The sequence below is a fragment of the Tamandua tetradactyla genome, chromosome 5 (genome assembly GCF_023851605.1).
Source record: "Tamandua tetradactyla isolate mTamTet1 chromosome 5, mTamTet1.pri, whole genome shotgun sequence".
In the NCBI taxonomy this organism is placed as follows: Eukaryota; Metazoa; Chordata; class Mammalia; order Pilosa; family Myrmecophagidae; genus Tamandua; species Tamandua tetradactyla.
Genome location: NC_135331.1, coordinates 25170269 through 25182756, shown reverse-complemented (window position 1 = coordinate 25182756; position 12488 = coordinate 25170269). Strand labels below are relative to the sequence as shown.

At 44.0% G+C, this 12488-nt stretch overlaps 1 protein-coding gene across 5 annotated transcripts in view; it reads right to left on the bottom strand.

Annotated features, from left to right (window-relative positions):
• Positions 1–12488, bottom strand: part of SPECC1L (sperm antigen with calponin homology and coiled-coil domains 1 like) — a 156956-nt gene that overhangs the window by 88511 nt on the left and 55957 nt on the right. For 4 of the 5 annotated variants that reach the window (XM_077160176.1, XM_077160177.1, XM_077160179.1 and 1 more), the window contains exons 3-5: positions 10836–10989; positions 3861–5494; positions 2216–2423 (exon numbers count right to left, since the gene is read on the bottom strand). In XM_077160176.1, the coding sequence (XP_077016291.1) occupies positions 2216–2423; positions 3861–5494; positions 10836–10989 (1996 nt within the window). The remainder of the gene's footprint in view (positions 1–2215; positions 2424–3860; positions 5495–10835; positions 10990–12488) is intronic. The other variant, XM_077160180.1, reaches the window with a different exon arrangement.

Here is a 12488-nt window from a genome sequence, read left to right as displayed (position 1 = left end):
AAATTTACAAATGCATCACAGAATTAACCATGAGTCTCATGGCCATCCGGAATGGAAGCAGAATATGCACACCCTCTGGAAACCCTATTTGTTGGAACCGGGTTTTCACTGGGTGTCCCACCTTGCGTCCCACCTAATTCCTCTCTGGGTGTGGGCAGCCACCCCTTCGACAGGGACTACTGATGCACACGGGGGGCAGACACTCTTCTCCACCCTCTCCACCCCATCCTCTCCACGCTGGTCTTGGCACCCTGAGTCTTACCACATCAACTTCATCGGAAACTGCTGCAACGTCGATGCGGTGGGACACAGTTTTTGGAACTGACTCTCCGTTTACTGCCTACGCTAAAAAGATGCCATCTGGGAAAAAGACTGAATAAACATTTTACATAAACCTTTCTGAATATTCACATTTTTCCTGAATTGAAATGAGTAGCTATCATTGCTTCTGGGGAGCAGAAATAAGCATGTACTTTGGCTGCTAAGTGACAAAGAACACAGCACCTTCAATAATCTTTCTAATAAACGCTTATTCTACTTAGGTACAAGTTCTGGATATGTAGAAAAATGACATATTTAAGCATAGTTTTTTGAAGAAATTTTAAAGACCCAGCTGCTGACTTTATGAAAAGGTTTTAGGTAATGGAAAATTTATCTCTTTTCTGTTGTGATAGACCTGAAGTTGGAATTGGTCTTTAAATCTTTTAAACACAGAGTGCCCGTTTCAGAGAGCTCAGTAGTGAGGCTACTGGCCTCACATTGAACAGGAAACATTTGTGAGAATTTGCCTGAAGATCAAAATATCATGGGTTGGATCATACTATTTAATAAAGTGAGTGACAGAAGCTGCTGAATCAGGAATATCCAGTCCTGAGAGCTTTTACCCCTGTTGGGAGCACACCAATTTGGGGTGATTCTCCCTTTTTTCGGAGGAATCCTTTTTTTGGTTACAATGCACTACTGGCATAGGTAAATTAAACCATTTCTGTATTGGTGCCAGTGGAATACTTCATTCTAAAGGTTTTCAAAGTTATCTGAATTTTTTTAATTGACCCTTATTTCTGCTATTTACACTTTCATTTTTGTATATCAAGTTCTCTTTATACTTATATCTGTATCTTGGAAACTCTGTGAAGTGACTTGCTGTTTCTGCACTTTGAGCTGTTGAGATTAATGTGATTTTTGTCAGATTATCTGGTTTCCAGTTTTTGAACATTTAGCTGTTACCTTTTATTCTTTAAAAAAAAAGTACAGAAATCATTTAATAATTGTGTTTCATAATTAAAGGAATATTCCTTACAAAAACAAAAAAATCTGGCAAGAGAAAAGGCTGTTATGTTACTACTTCCTAGCATGGAATGGAAAATGCACTGAACCTGCAAGAAAATCTGAAAACTTCACACTCTCTTAGATTTAGGGAACGGAATTAGCTACGCCGTTTTAGAGTTCAGAGAAAATGGAAGAAACGAGATCAGAAATTTTAAAGCTTTTAGGACTTGAGAAAGTTCATCCCTGTGAAGTCTGCCATCTTTTCCAGACTATTCCCAAAAGATGCAGCTCCCAGTCAGCAACTTCCAAACACGGGAGGCTCAGAACATTCCAAATAGCCCTGGGGTCGACCTGCAGATGGTGGGTCAACAACCAGAGAACAGAGCTGCCACAAGCCACATTCAGGGCTCCCTGCAAATGCCCATTCTCCTGGCCTCTGCCCTTGCCCTCCTCTGTACTCACAGCGCACAGGACTGGCTCCATGCTACCAGCCTGCCTTTCTAGACCCTGTCAGGGAGTAATAAACTGCCAGAGTTCAAAGAGGCATGATCAGGAGTCAAAGTTTAAAAAGCTTTAACCACTGAATCAACAGAGGTGACTCCATCTTCCTTGCCCATCTCCACTTCAGCAACATAAAAGCTTATTAACATTGGAGGAACCTGGATGAATAGTACATTTTTAAACATCTTATTTGGAAATAATTTTAAACTTATAAGAGGTTGCAAAATAGTACAAGGAACTGTCAAATACCCGTTAAACAGATTTGCCTATTGTTAACAGCTTACCATCTGTTTTAACATTTGCTGTCTCTCTCTTTGTCCACCTGTCTTTGGCATCCATGTATCTATACTTAATTTTTTTTTTCTGACCTGTTTCAGGACTCAATGCAAACTCCCATACCCACACGTGGAAAGGGCAGGGTGAAAGGAATGGAGCGCTCACTTACTCTCTAAGTCAGAAATGATGAGGTTGTCGTGGAGCTTCACAGCTCGATGCTGCTCCACCTCGTCCTCAAGTTCAAAGATGGTCTCCTTCATGTCACTCCTTTCTGTCTCTTTCTCTTCCAGCTCTGATCTTAGTTTTTCTAATGTCATATTCAAATCTTCAATTTGTTTCTTAGCTTCTTCTTGGAAGGCTCGGTATTCATCTTCTACCTATGTGAAACAGAAGTGCAAATGCAGAAAAGTTAAGAGTGGTCCTAAGACAAATCCTGGAACTGAGGTATGAAACGGTTTCAAATGGAAACTAAATGGACTAAAACAGCCTGGGTGATAATCACTAAAAGTTTCGAAAGACCACTCTATACTAACACGAGCCTTTATGGAATAAGCTTACACGTAAATTGTTGTACAGCATCACTAACCTAAATTATGCTGACATATTATTGAGCTCAGTGCGATTACTCTCAGAGAAAAGTCTGGAAATGTTTCCTTTTCTAAAGCTTAGGCTGCCAACATGAATTTGATTAATGATTAACATGTTCTCCTACAAACACTGGGTCTGACAATACAGTTTCAATACTGTATTGAAAATGGAAACAAAAGAAATTCTCAAAGACAGTCTTTGGGAAACCATCAGCTCGCAGTGCCCCTTCCCCTCACATGTGTGTGCCAACAAACAGAGCACATCTCTTAAACTGTATCTCAAAAAGTGACCACTGAAAAATTAAGGTCCAAATTCATCAAATTTTGGCCACAGATACACTAATATCTCTGACTTTAAAAAGCATTGCGTTAAAATAACAAATGGGTAAAATGTTAGCGCAATTAGGTGGCTCATGCAAATTGCTGCTATGGGGCAAGCAGGTGGGGCCCAAGCGTGGCCAGAGTGCCTGCGGCCCTGAGTGCACTTCTCGTCCGGTCTTCAGAATTTGCTGCAGACACCAGAGGGGCTGGGCCAGGTAATCTCTGAAGTTCAGGCCCACATAAACCACAGACCCAAAATGGGGGCCTCCCTCTACACTCCCCAAACAGAACTCTATCTGAAAAACTACAACCACAGCGGGCTAAAGGGGCGGCAGACATTTCTGACCTACAGACTGGAATATGGGCTGTCCATCTTTCTTATGCCAAAATACAACACAGCTGAGGGGGTACAACTGCATGCGCATCCAGCACGAGGGGTGGGTTCCTTCTGGACTTAGTTTAACTCTAGTTCCCTCCTCTAGCAGGCAAGAATCACTAACGAATTGAAAAAAATGCATGAAAGTGGCACTATTATGTGAATACTTCTCACCTTATTCCAATGAAGAAAACCTTTCTCAAGCTTTAAAAACTACTGGTTTGAAAAAAAAGCTTATGAAACACTAACCAGGAGTTCTGGGCTGGTAAGTGGGTCAGGCACCACTAACCAGGAGTTCTGGGCTGGAGAGCGGGTCGGGCACTGCTAACAAGGCGCTCCGGGCTGGTAAGTGTGTTGGGCATTGCTAACCAGGCGCTCAGGGCTGGTAAGCGTGTTAGGCACTGCTAGTCAGGCGCTCTGGGCTGGTTAAGTGTCTTGGGCACTGCTAACCAGGTGCCTGACTGCTAAGCATGTCAGGCACTGACCCTGTGAACTCTGACTGGGAACAACCCTCTCTGCTGCAACGATACCTTGGCAATGGCGTCCTGCAGCCGGTTGGCATCATTTCGGGTGTGGGCCAGATCCTCCTGTAAGCCACTAGCCAGAGCCTCTGCTTTCTCTTTGTCCAGCCTGACACTCTCCAGGAGATCCTGAATGTCGGATTTGTCTCCAGAATTGTGGATGGAATAGAGCTCTGCCACTTTCTGCTTCTCGTTCTCCAGCTGGGCCTTGAGACGGTTCATCTCTATCTGGTCGCTGGCCACTGTGGCTTTGTACTCCTCCAGCGTGGCAGCCAGCGCAGCCTTGCCCTTCTGCTCAGACTCGATGATCCGCTCCATGTGGTGGTTGCGCTCTTTGAGTGCCCCTATCATTTCCTGCGCTTCCTTATTGTCTTGTTCTGCCATCTTCAAAGTATTGCTTAAATGCTGCTGGACTCCAAGCAGCTGCTCTCGCTCAAAACGGGCGTTCTCAGCCAGATCCATGTAGCGCTGCTCCAGCTCCATATAGCGCCCGCTTTTAATGTCTTCATCGATGACATAGGCGATGTGGTGCTCATCCAGAAGGGAGCGGAAATACTCAATCTGTCGGCTGAAGTGCTCCAGCTTATCGCTCTGTTGGCACAAGGACTCCATGAGAATGACCTTCTCCTCCCCGAGCCTTTCGTTCTCGCTGTTCAGCTCCTGGGTGATCTGCTGCAGATCGGCCAGCTCCTGCAGGGTGGCCTGGAGCTCCTCACTCGTGCTGTGCTGATTCTCTTCCATCTGGTGTATCCGTTCTGTCAGGCAAGCGACTGACACCTCGCTCGCGTCCCCACTGCTCCCCTTGCGAGAGCGCTCCGTGCTGGGCATGCCCTCTGACTCGGAGGAGGACGGGGCGTCCAGGGCATCGTCGCTCGAGGTGAGTGGCTGGTAAACCTCGCTGCACTCGCTGTCCAGATTGTCCAGGGAGTTGCTGTGCTGATGGTCCATGAGCGTATTTTCATCCTGGCTCAGGAGGTCCTCCACTGACCCGGGGGCAGAGCCCTCCACCGAAGAGGCCAGAGTGCCCCCACCATCGCTCTGGTTCCCAGGGGCGATTTCGGGGCTCAGGGACTGGTAGCCAAACAGCTTCTCCGAGCTGTCCAGCCTCTGCTCCAGGGAGAAGCCCAGTGCGTTCAACCTGTCCTTTAACATTCTGTTTTCGTTTTTCAGTTGGTTGAGCTCCTCACGGATGGCCGTGTTCTGTCCCTGCAGCTGCAGCAGAGTGGACTCAACGCCCGTGGGCTGGTGGGCGATAACGGCTTCCTTCTCCTCGGACTTTTCGTCGCCCTCAGGGCAGTCCTCCTGCAGGCCCAGCTGCTCACGTGTGTCTCGGAGTGCGCTCCTCAAATGCAGAATTTCCACGTCTTTGGCCTTGGCCAGCGTGAGGAGCTCCTTCACTTTGGCCTCCAGAGCAGCCTTGTCGCTGATCTGGTTGTCGGACTTGGACTTGCTCATGCGCACGTCACACTCCGCAGCAGTGCGACTGCGGGAACGTTTAGCCAGGGCCACGTCACTGGCCCCCTGACCTGCAGAAGGCAGTTTTTTGCTCTGGTTTAGTCGGGTTCGTTCACGCAATCTTTCTCTAGTAGAACTGGGTTCTTTATTACCTGTGGAAGTGCTCCGCTTGGCTGAAGAACTTGTGCCTACATGTTGAAAATAAAGAATTTAAGGTCAAAACGTCAGAATGAAAAGGCATGTGGTTTGGACCCTGGTCTAAGGTGATGAAACCTAGGCATCTACAAATTGATTTAGAGTTGCATTAATTCTGCCCGCGTGTTTGGTTACTTTAAAATTCAGTTTCCTCAAGAACGGAAGAACATTTAGCTTTTAATTATCAGTGAAAAGGAAACAATAGATTTAACTGTATACTTTGAATGGGTGGATTTGATGGAGTGTGAATTATTCTCAATAAAGTTATATTTAAAAAGAAGAAAAAGAAATTATGGACACTAACTCAAGTCCTGAAATGTGACTTTAAACAGGTGACCAGGGGCATATTTAATATCCCAGAAGCTATTCACGATGAAGATGGCAGTCAGGTGTCAAACTGACTTGGAACGGATGGTAAAGGAAGAACCCAGGCAGACAATAGAGAAAAGGAAGGCTCTGGACAAATAAAAAATCTAAGCTACCTATAAGAGACCCAAAAAATATGACCAAAGTAAGCGCAAAAAAATGTTTGGGCCCAGAATGCCACATAAACAGACACAAAGATGATGAGAATACTAACAGTTGGTGCACACGTAGTGCACACCATCAACACCTCCTCAGGTGAGCTCACCTAGCATCACCGCCCCCACCCTGAGGTGGTGCTGTCACCTGCCCATCTCACAGATAAGGGGAACTCAGACAAGGCGGAGAATCTGCCAACATTCCCAGGCTGAGTCAAACCCAGGCGGGCTGGGGCCACGTTATGAAACTGATACGCTTGTCTGTCTAAACAGTGAGTAACAGAGATGCAGTGACCAACCATGCTGAGAACAAGACTGCTAAAACTGTAAACCTCTGAAGTCAACTTACATGACCATTTCTTTAACATAAAAAAAAGAACAGAAGATGTCTAAATATCCATAAACACTTAAGAAATAATTAGGATTTTTTTTTTTTTTACTTTAAAAAATAAAGATCTAGATCCAATCAACTATCGTGAAAGAACTCAACCAGTGCTGTGCAAGGTTCCGGGCTGGAGAGGGATCAGGGAGCAAATGGCCACAGTGAGGAAGTGGGGAAAGTCCAGCGTCTTGGCAGGGATTGGGGCAGAAGAGAGAAGGTGGGGCCTCAGTCATAAGACAGAGACGGGGAAGTGGAAGTGAGCACAGCTCACATCACAGAAACTGTGAGTAACTGTCGCTGTAGAGCCCTGAATGTGACAGAGAATTCAGTGAGTCTGCCAAGTCCGTAAACATTCTCGGGCAGGGATGAGACCTAAGGGTGAGACCTGGGGGCGAGACACTTCAGGGAAGATGACGCTGGCAAGGAGGAAGTCAAGGAAGAACAGAGCACACAGAGCAGAAGTCAGAGACGGCCACGGCTGGGAAGGGGGCAGTGAGACACAGACGGCATCGCGAAGCCATCAGAGATCCAAAGGCAGAAACGACAGGAGGAAGAGAAATAACTGCAAACAGAGGCCAAAAGAGAAGAAGGGAGGGAAAATGTTTCCCCCAGAAATCATTCCCGTCTCCGTTTCTGTAAATGGTACTGTCAGCCTTCCTACCTAAACTAAAAACCTCTCTAAGAATGGACAGACCTGGGCCTGCATGAAAGACAAAAGGAAAGGAACCAGGAATGAGGGGGGAGTGGTAATGACTGAAGATAGGAGAGGTAAAGGAACAAGATGAGAGGAAGTGAGAGCACAAACAAGAAAGAGCCCCTCCTGGGGTTACTGTGATGAGTGAGGAGACAGAGATAGCAAAAACCAATTGGAGGAACAAATAAGACTGAACTGGTACAATGAACTCAAACGAGTGTAGGTGGGCTATAAAGCATGCAGAAAAGGGGGCGGGGCAAGATGGCAGTGGAGGGAGGTGTGGCATTTATTTGTCCTTCAGGGCAGCTAGTAAATAGCCAGGAACTGTCTGGAGCAATTTTGGGAGGGATTCAGTGACCAGACGCACTTGGCACACCAGTCTGGATGGGTGCAACGCCCAAGATCACACACACAACCAAGCCTGGACTACCAGAGCCCCTCCTCCGTGGGCATGGCAGGCTGTCTGGAGTGGGTTCCCCGAGGGAAGGAGAAGCCCAGCCAAGCTCTACTTGTGTGCTCTAATTGGGGAATCAAGTAACAAATTCAGACTGCTGAATACAAACTCCCAGCAGATAAACCTGGAGCAAGCACGAAAGGAACCAGGAATTTTTGCCCTGGCTAGAGAGGGGGTGGGCTAGTGAAAAAAACAACAATAAAAATAGAGGCTTTTTGAGTTGGACAAGCTCAAAATACTAGAAAAAGGGAACACAGAGTTGAGTACCAGCTCTGGCTCTTAACAGGCAAACCAGGGGGCTGGGGTCCAGCTCTGAAAAGGGTTTTTTCCCCCTCTCCTTTTCTTTTGTGCTCTCTCTCTGTCTCTTTCTTCTTCTTCTTTTTTTTTTTTAACTTCCTAACAGTCCATTAGACAGAACTGCAGGCTTTTATCAGGATTCAGCACTACCCCAGCCAAGGACGGAAGTAACTATGAGGTAAAGGACATAATTCCCTAAAGGGTAGAACTTTAAACAGTCACTACTAGAAGCAAGGGAAGGCAGCACAACCAAGCTCCAGTTGTAGTTTTAATCCCAGCAGAGAGGAGGCAGGGCTGACAGACAAAAAATAAAATGAAATAAAATAAAAAAGAATAAAGATGGAGGATTTGGGGATCAGCTGAGCTCAGCGTAGTGGAAAAGGGGACAAAAAGAAAGCCTCGGGCATTTTCAACAGTCAACTGTCAGCTCTGACCCAGGCAAGCTGACTCTGGTCAGAGTTAACAGAGGTCTGAGAGGCAAAGTAATAAGTCAAGTGGGGGAGACAATTTCCTAAAGGAAATTTCTTCTCCAAGAAAACAGGGGTGGGGCCCACTCAAGCGATGGCCCCTTCCGAGAATTCAAACCCCAGAGGGAAGAAGACAGAAAGAGCTTAAGCCCACCTTCTGCCTTCGCCTCTGTCTCAACAACAGCCCTGGCTGAGACAGGGTCTGCTGAGAATTAAAGGCACCACTTTATGAGGGTGGGAGCTGCGGGCTGACGAGCACCACCTGGTGGGCAGGACAGGAAAAACACAGCCAGAGGCTCCACAGGAAAGTCATACACACAACCTGCTGGGTCTCATCCCAGGGAAACGGGACACTGATTACACCCTCCTCCTCAGACCTGGGCCTGTCTCATCTGGGAAAATCTGGCTGGGGTGGATCCTATCTGGGGAAATCTTCCTCAAAACAAAAGGTTCCATATAGGCAAGGCAAGAACTAGAAAAACAAGAGCTGAAAGAGTCTAATCGGTTAAACAGAAGCTATGCTAGAGGTCTAGAATAACTTGAACTGAAGGCTAAAGAACAAAGCCAACCAACAAGAAAACCTTTGGCAAAAGCGTGAAAACAACCTCCAGAATAAACTAATCAAGGAAATCAGATGCGTAGGCACCAGCAAAAAAATTACGAGTCATACTAGGAAAAACAAAGATATGGCCCAGTCAAAGGAACAAACTAACACTTCAAATGCGATACAGGAGTTGAAACAACTAATTAAGGATGTTTGAACAGACGTGCAAGATCACATCAAAAATCAAATCAATGAGCTGAGGGAAGATATAGCAAAAGAGATGGAAGATATAAAGAAGACAATGGATGAAAATAAAGAAGACTAAGGAAAGGCAGAGAGAATGACTGAGTTAAGGGTGTGCAGTGCCCTAGTGGGGCAACTGGTCCAAGGAAGTGGCACCTGTGTGTCGGTAAGTGTTGGTCAGCAGGGGACTGACCATTTATGCAAACACAGGGGGGCCTCTCACAGCACGACCCTTGGGGCTGAGAACACGAGGAGATAGGGGTGGCAGGGGTGTACCAAGTTCCTTCTTACCATGCTAGCTAGAGGAAAATGTAGTGATGAGCCCAGCAGACTTTTATGGAGTAACAGACTGCAAGTTCAGTCCTTGCTCTACTACTAGCTTTGTGGCCTGGTACAAAATGAGTACCCAATAAATATTTACTAAACCAATGAAAGTGTGGCCTTGGGCTAGATGCTGCAGCTTTCTGAACCTAGCTTTCTCATCTCTAAATTGAGAATAAGAGTAGTCTCAACCTTAGATCACAGTGAGGGTAAGATGAAATAACGCCCATAAAGTACCAAGTAAGCATTTATGCGTGACCTCCCACTGATCATACCATACTGCTGTCATAACTAGCAGAGGGGAGGGACTGGGGATAGAAGGAAGAATCTGCAGAAGGTCAAAGCAGGAGTGAGGACAGCACATAAACCTAGACTAGGAAAGAGGCTAAATCAGACAAGAAGTGCTGACAGTCTGATGATAAAAGAAGAGGATTTGCCCATTCGCTTTCATAAACTTTATTATGTTCTTAAATTTTTTTCTGTTAGTTTAAGAAGGAAAATATAATGACATTCTTGGACTGGAAGATGAGTTACTTTACCAACTTCACCAAATCTAAAAACAAACAGCTGCTAATAAATGAAGAGCGAACAGGACAATGTGAATTAAAGGATCTAGGCTTTGGCCATCAAAGGCTGCTGACATCACAGAAAGAGACACAGAAGGAATTACATACCTACTGATGGATGGACACGCTACCACCAGGAAGGAAAACAAGAAAAAGAAACCTGAATCTGTCTGATAAAGTCCTTAGATCCAGTGCCCAGTTACAGCAAATAAAGAGAACAAAGGAACAAGGTAAAGGACACTGTGGGAATGTGAGCATCAAAATCTAGACTGTGGGAAACTCGAGAGGTCAAATGATCAGTTTCTACAACAATTAAATTGCAAGCAAAAAAGGAGGGAGCGGTAAGCCCACAGATTATGAAAAGGGGATTTAAGAGGTACAGCGTACAATCATTATATATGAACCTTAAGGAGATCCTAATCAAGCACAGTAAACATATATGTAACATTTATGAGACAGTTGAAATTTAAATATTTATTGAATGTCCTATGATTTAAGGAATCATTATCAATATTTTAAGGACTGATAACAGCATTGTGAAAACACTTTTAAAAGAATCCTTACTTTTCAAAGATAACAAAATACTTATGGAAGAACTTATATGGTGTCTGGAATTTGCTTCAGAGTACTGGGGGGTGGGGGACTCTGGGTATCAGGAAATAAAATTGGCCATGAGTTGATCATTGTTAAGGCTAGTGATGAGTAAAAGGGGTTGAAATCCTTATATGTCTACTTGTGAATATGTTTGAGATAGTCTATAATTAGATGCAATAACCTAAACTCCAGAGCACTCTGCCTACTCACGTAAAAAGGCAGTTTAAATACTGATGCGAAGGCCGCCATACCTGTGCTAATCTTGGCTTTGTTCTCCACGGAGCTCATGGCAGGGGCGGAGGACGTAGACGCTGCAGGTGCGCAGGTGCTTCTCTTTCCTTTAACACCGTTAGCCACTGTCACCCCTCCAGCCATTCCAGCTAAAAGGTCATCATTGCTCTTGGTCTAAAAGTAACAGAAGATAAAATAAACGGACTGGATGAGGCAAAAATTAAATAATATTTAGAGGCTGAAAAAGCTCTTGACTTTGATATTGAGTTCAAGTGCTCTACAAAGACTTTCTGACAGCAAAGAGCACATGATGTGTGCTACAGAAGCAGAGTCTCTTTTCTGTTTTATAAACAATCACACTCACAAACTTCTTTTAAAAATACTAAAATATTGCTTGTAATCAAAGATTTTGCCAGTTTGAGAGGGGTGGAAAAAAGTTTAGTCATCACCCTTGCTATACTTTTGTCCAGGAAACAACAGAGAGGGCTTGAGTGGTGCCACGTGGGGGTATTGGAAAGTTCTATAATGTCACAGGAGTTGCCATCTTGTAATTTCTAAAGAGAAATACCCTTGAGAGCCAGAAATCATCTTCATCCCTCTAAAGCAACTCAATGATGGAATCAATATCTAAAAGAAATTACTCTGAAATTTAGCATTCTTACCTTATCTTTCTAATTCTCTCATAGTAAAAAAAAAGCTGAAAGTGAAAGGAACTTTTTTTAAGGCTTAAATAAATGCAAACAAAGAAAAACAGAGATTAGATTAGTGTGTGAGGTAGATCAGCATAATTGGTCACACTACTAGAGAAAGATTATTTCTAATATTCATTTATAGTTTATAAAGAAGATTGAGGAACCATGTTAAATTCAAAATTGTACTTCCACATCCAAACTAGTAAAGCACAATAAATTTGGGGTAAAAAAATCATATGGAATGGCAAGGGACACCAAACAGCCAAACCAATCTTGAAAAAAAGTTGGAGTGCACATACTTCCTGATTTCAGAACTTCCTACAAAGTTACAATAATCAAAACAGGGTGGCAGTGGCACAAGAATGGACACACAGACAAATGGAATTAAAATGAGAGTTCAGAAATAAACCTACATGTCTATGACAATTGATTTTAGACAATTGTGCCAAGTCCAATCAATGGGAAAAGAATAATTTCTTCAGTAAATGGTACTGGGAAAACCAGATATTCACATGTTTGAAAATGGACCCCTACTTCACAATATATACAAAAATTAACTCAAAAATGGATCAATGACCTAAATAAAAGAGTGAACACTATAAAACACTTAGAAGAATACAGAAGTAAGTATCTTCAGGTCTTCATTTTAGCAATGGACTCAGAGACTCTATACTGAAAACGTGAGCCACAAAAGAAAAAATAACTGAACTTCATCAAAATTTAAACTTTTCCACATCAAAAACCATTATCAAGAAAGTAAAAAAACAACCTAGAGAATGGAAGAAAGCTCCTGGGAAACAAAGAACTGATAAAGGTTTAATATTTAAAATATATAAAGAACTCCTACAATCCAACAATATAAGGACAAACAACCCAATTAAAAAGAGGGAAAGGACTTGAATAAACATTTCTCCAAAGAAGACATACAGATGGCTAATAAACCCATGAAAAGATGCTCCACATCATTAGCCATTAGGGAAA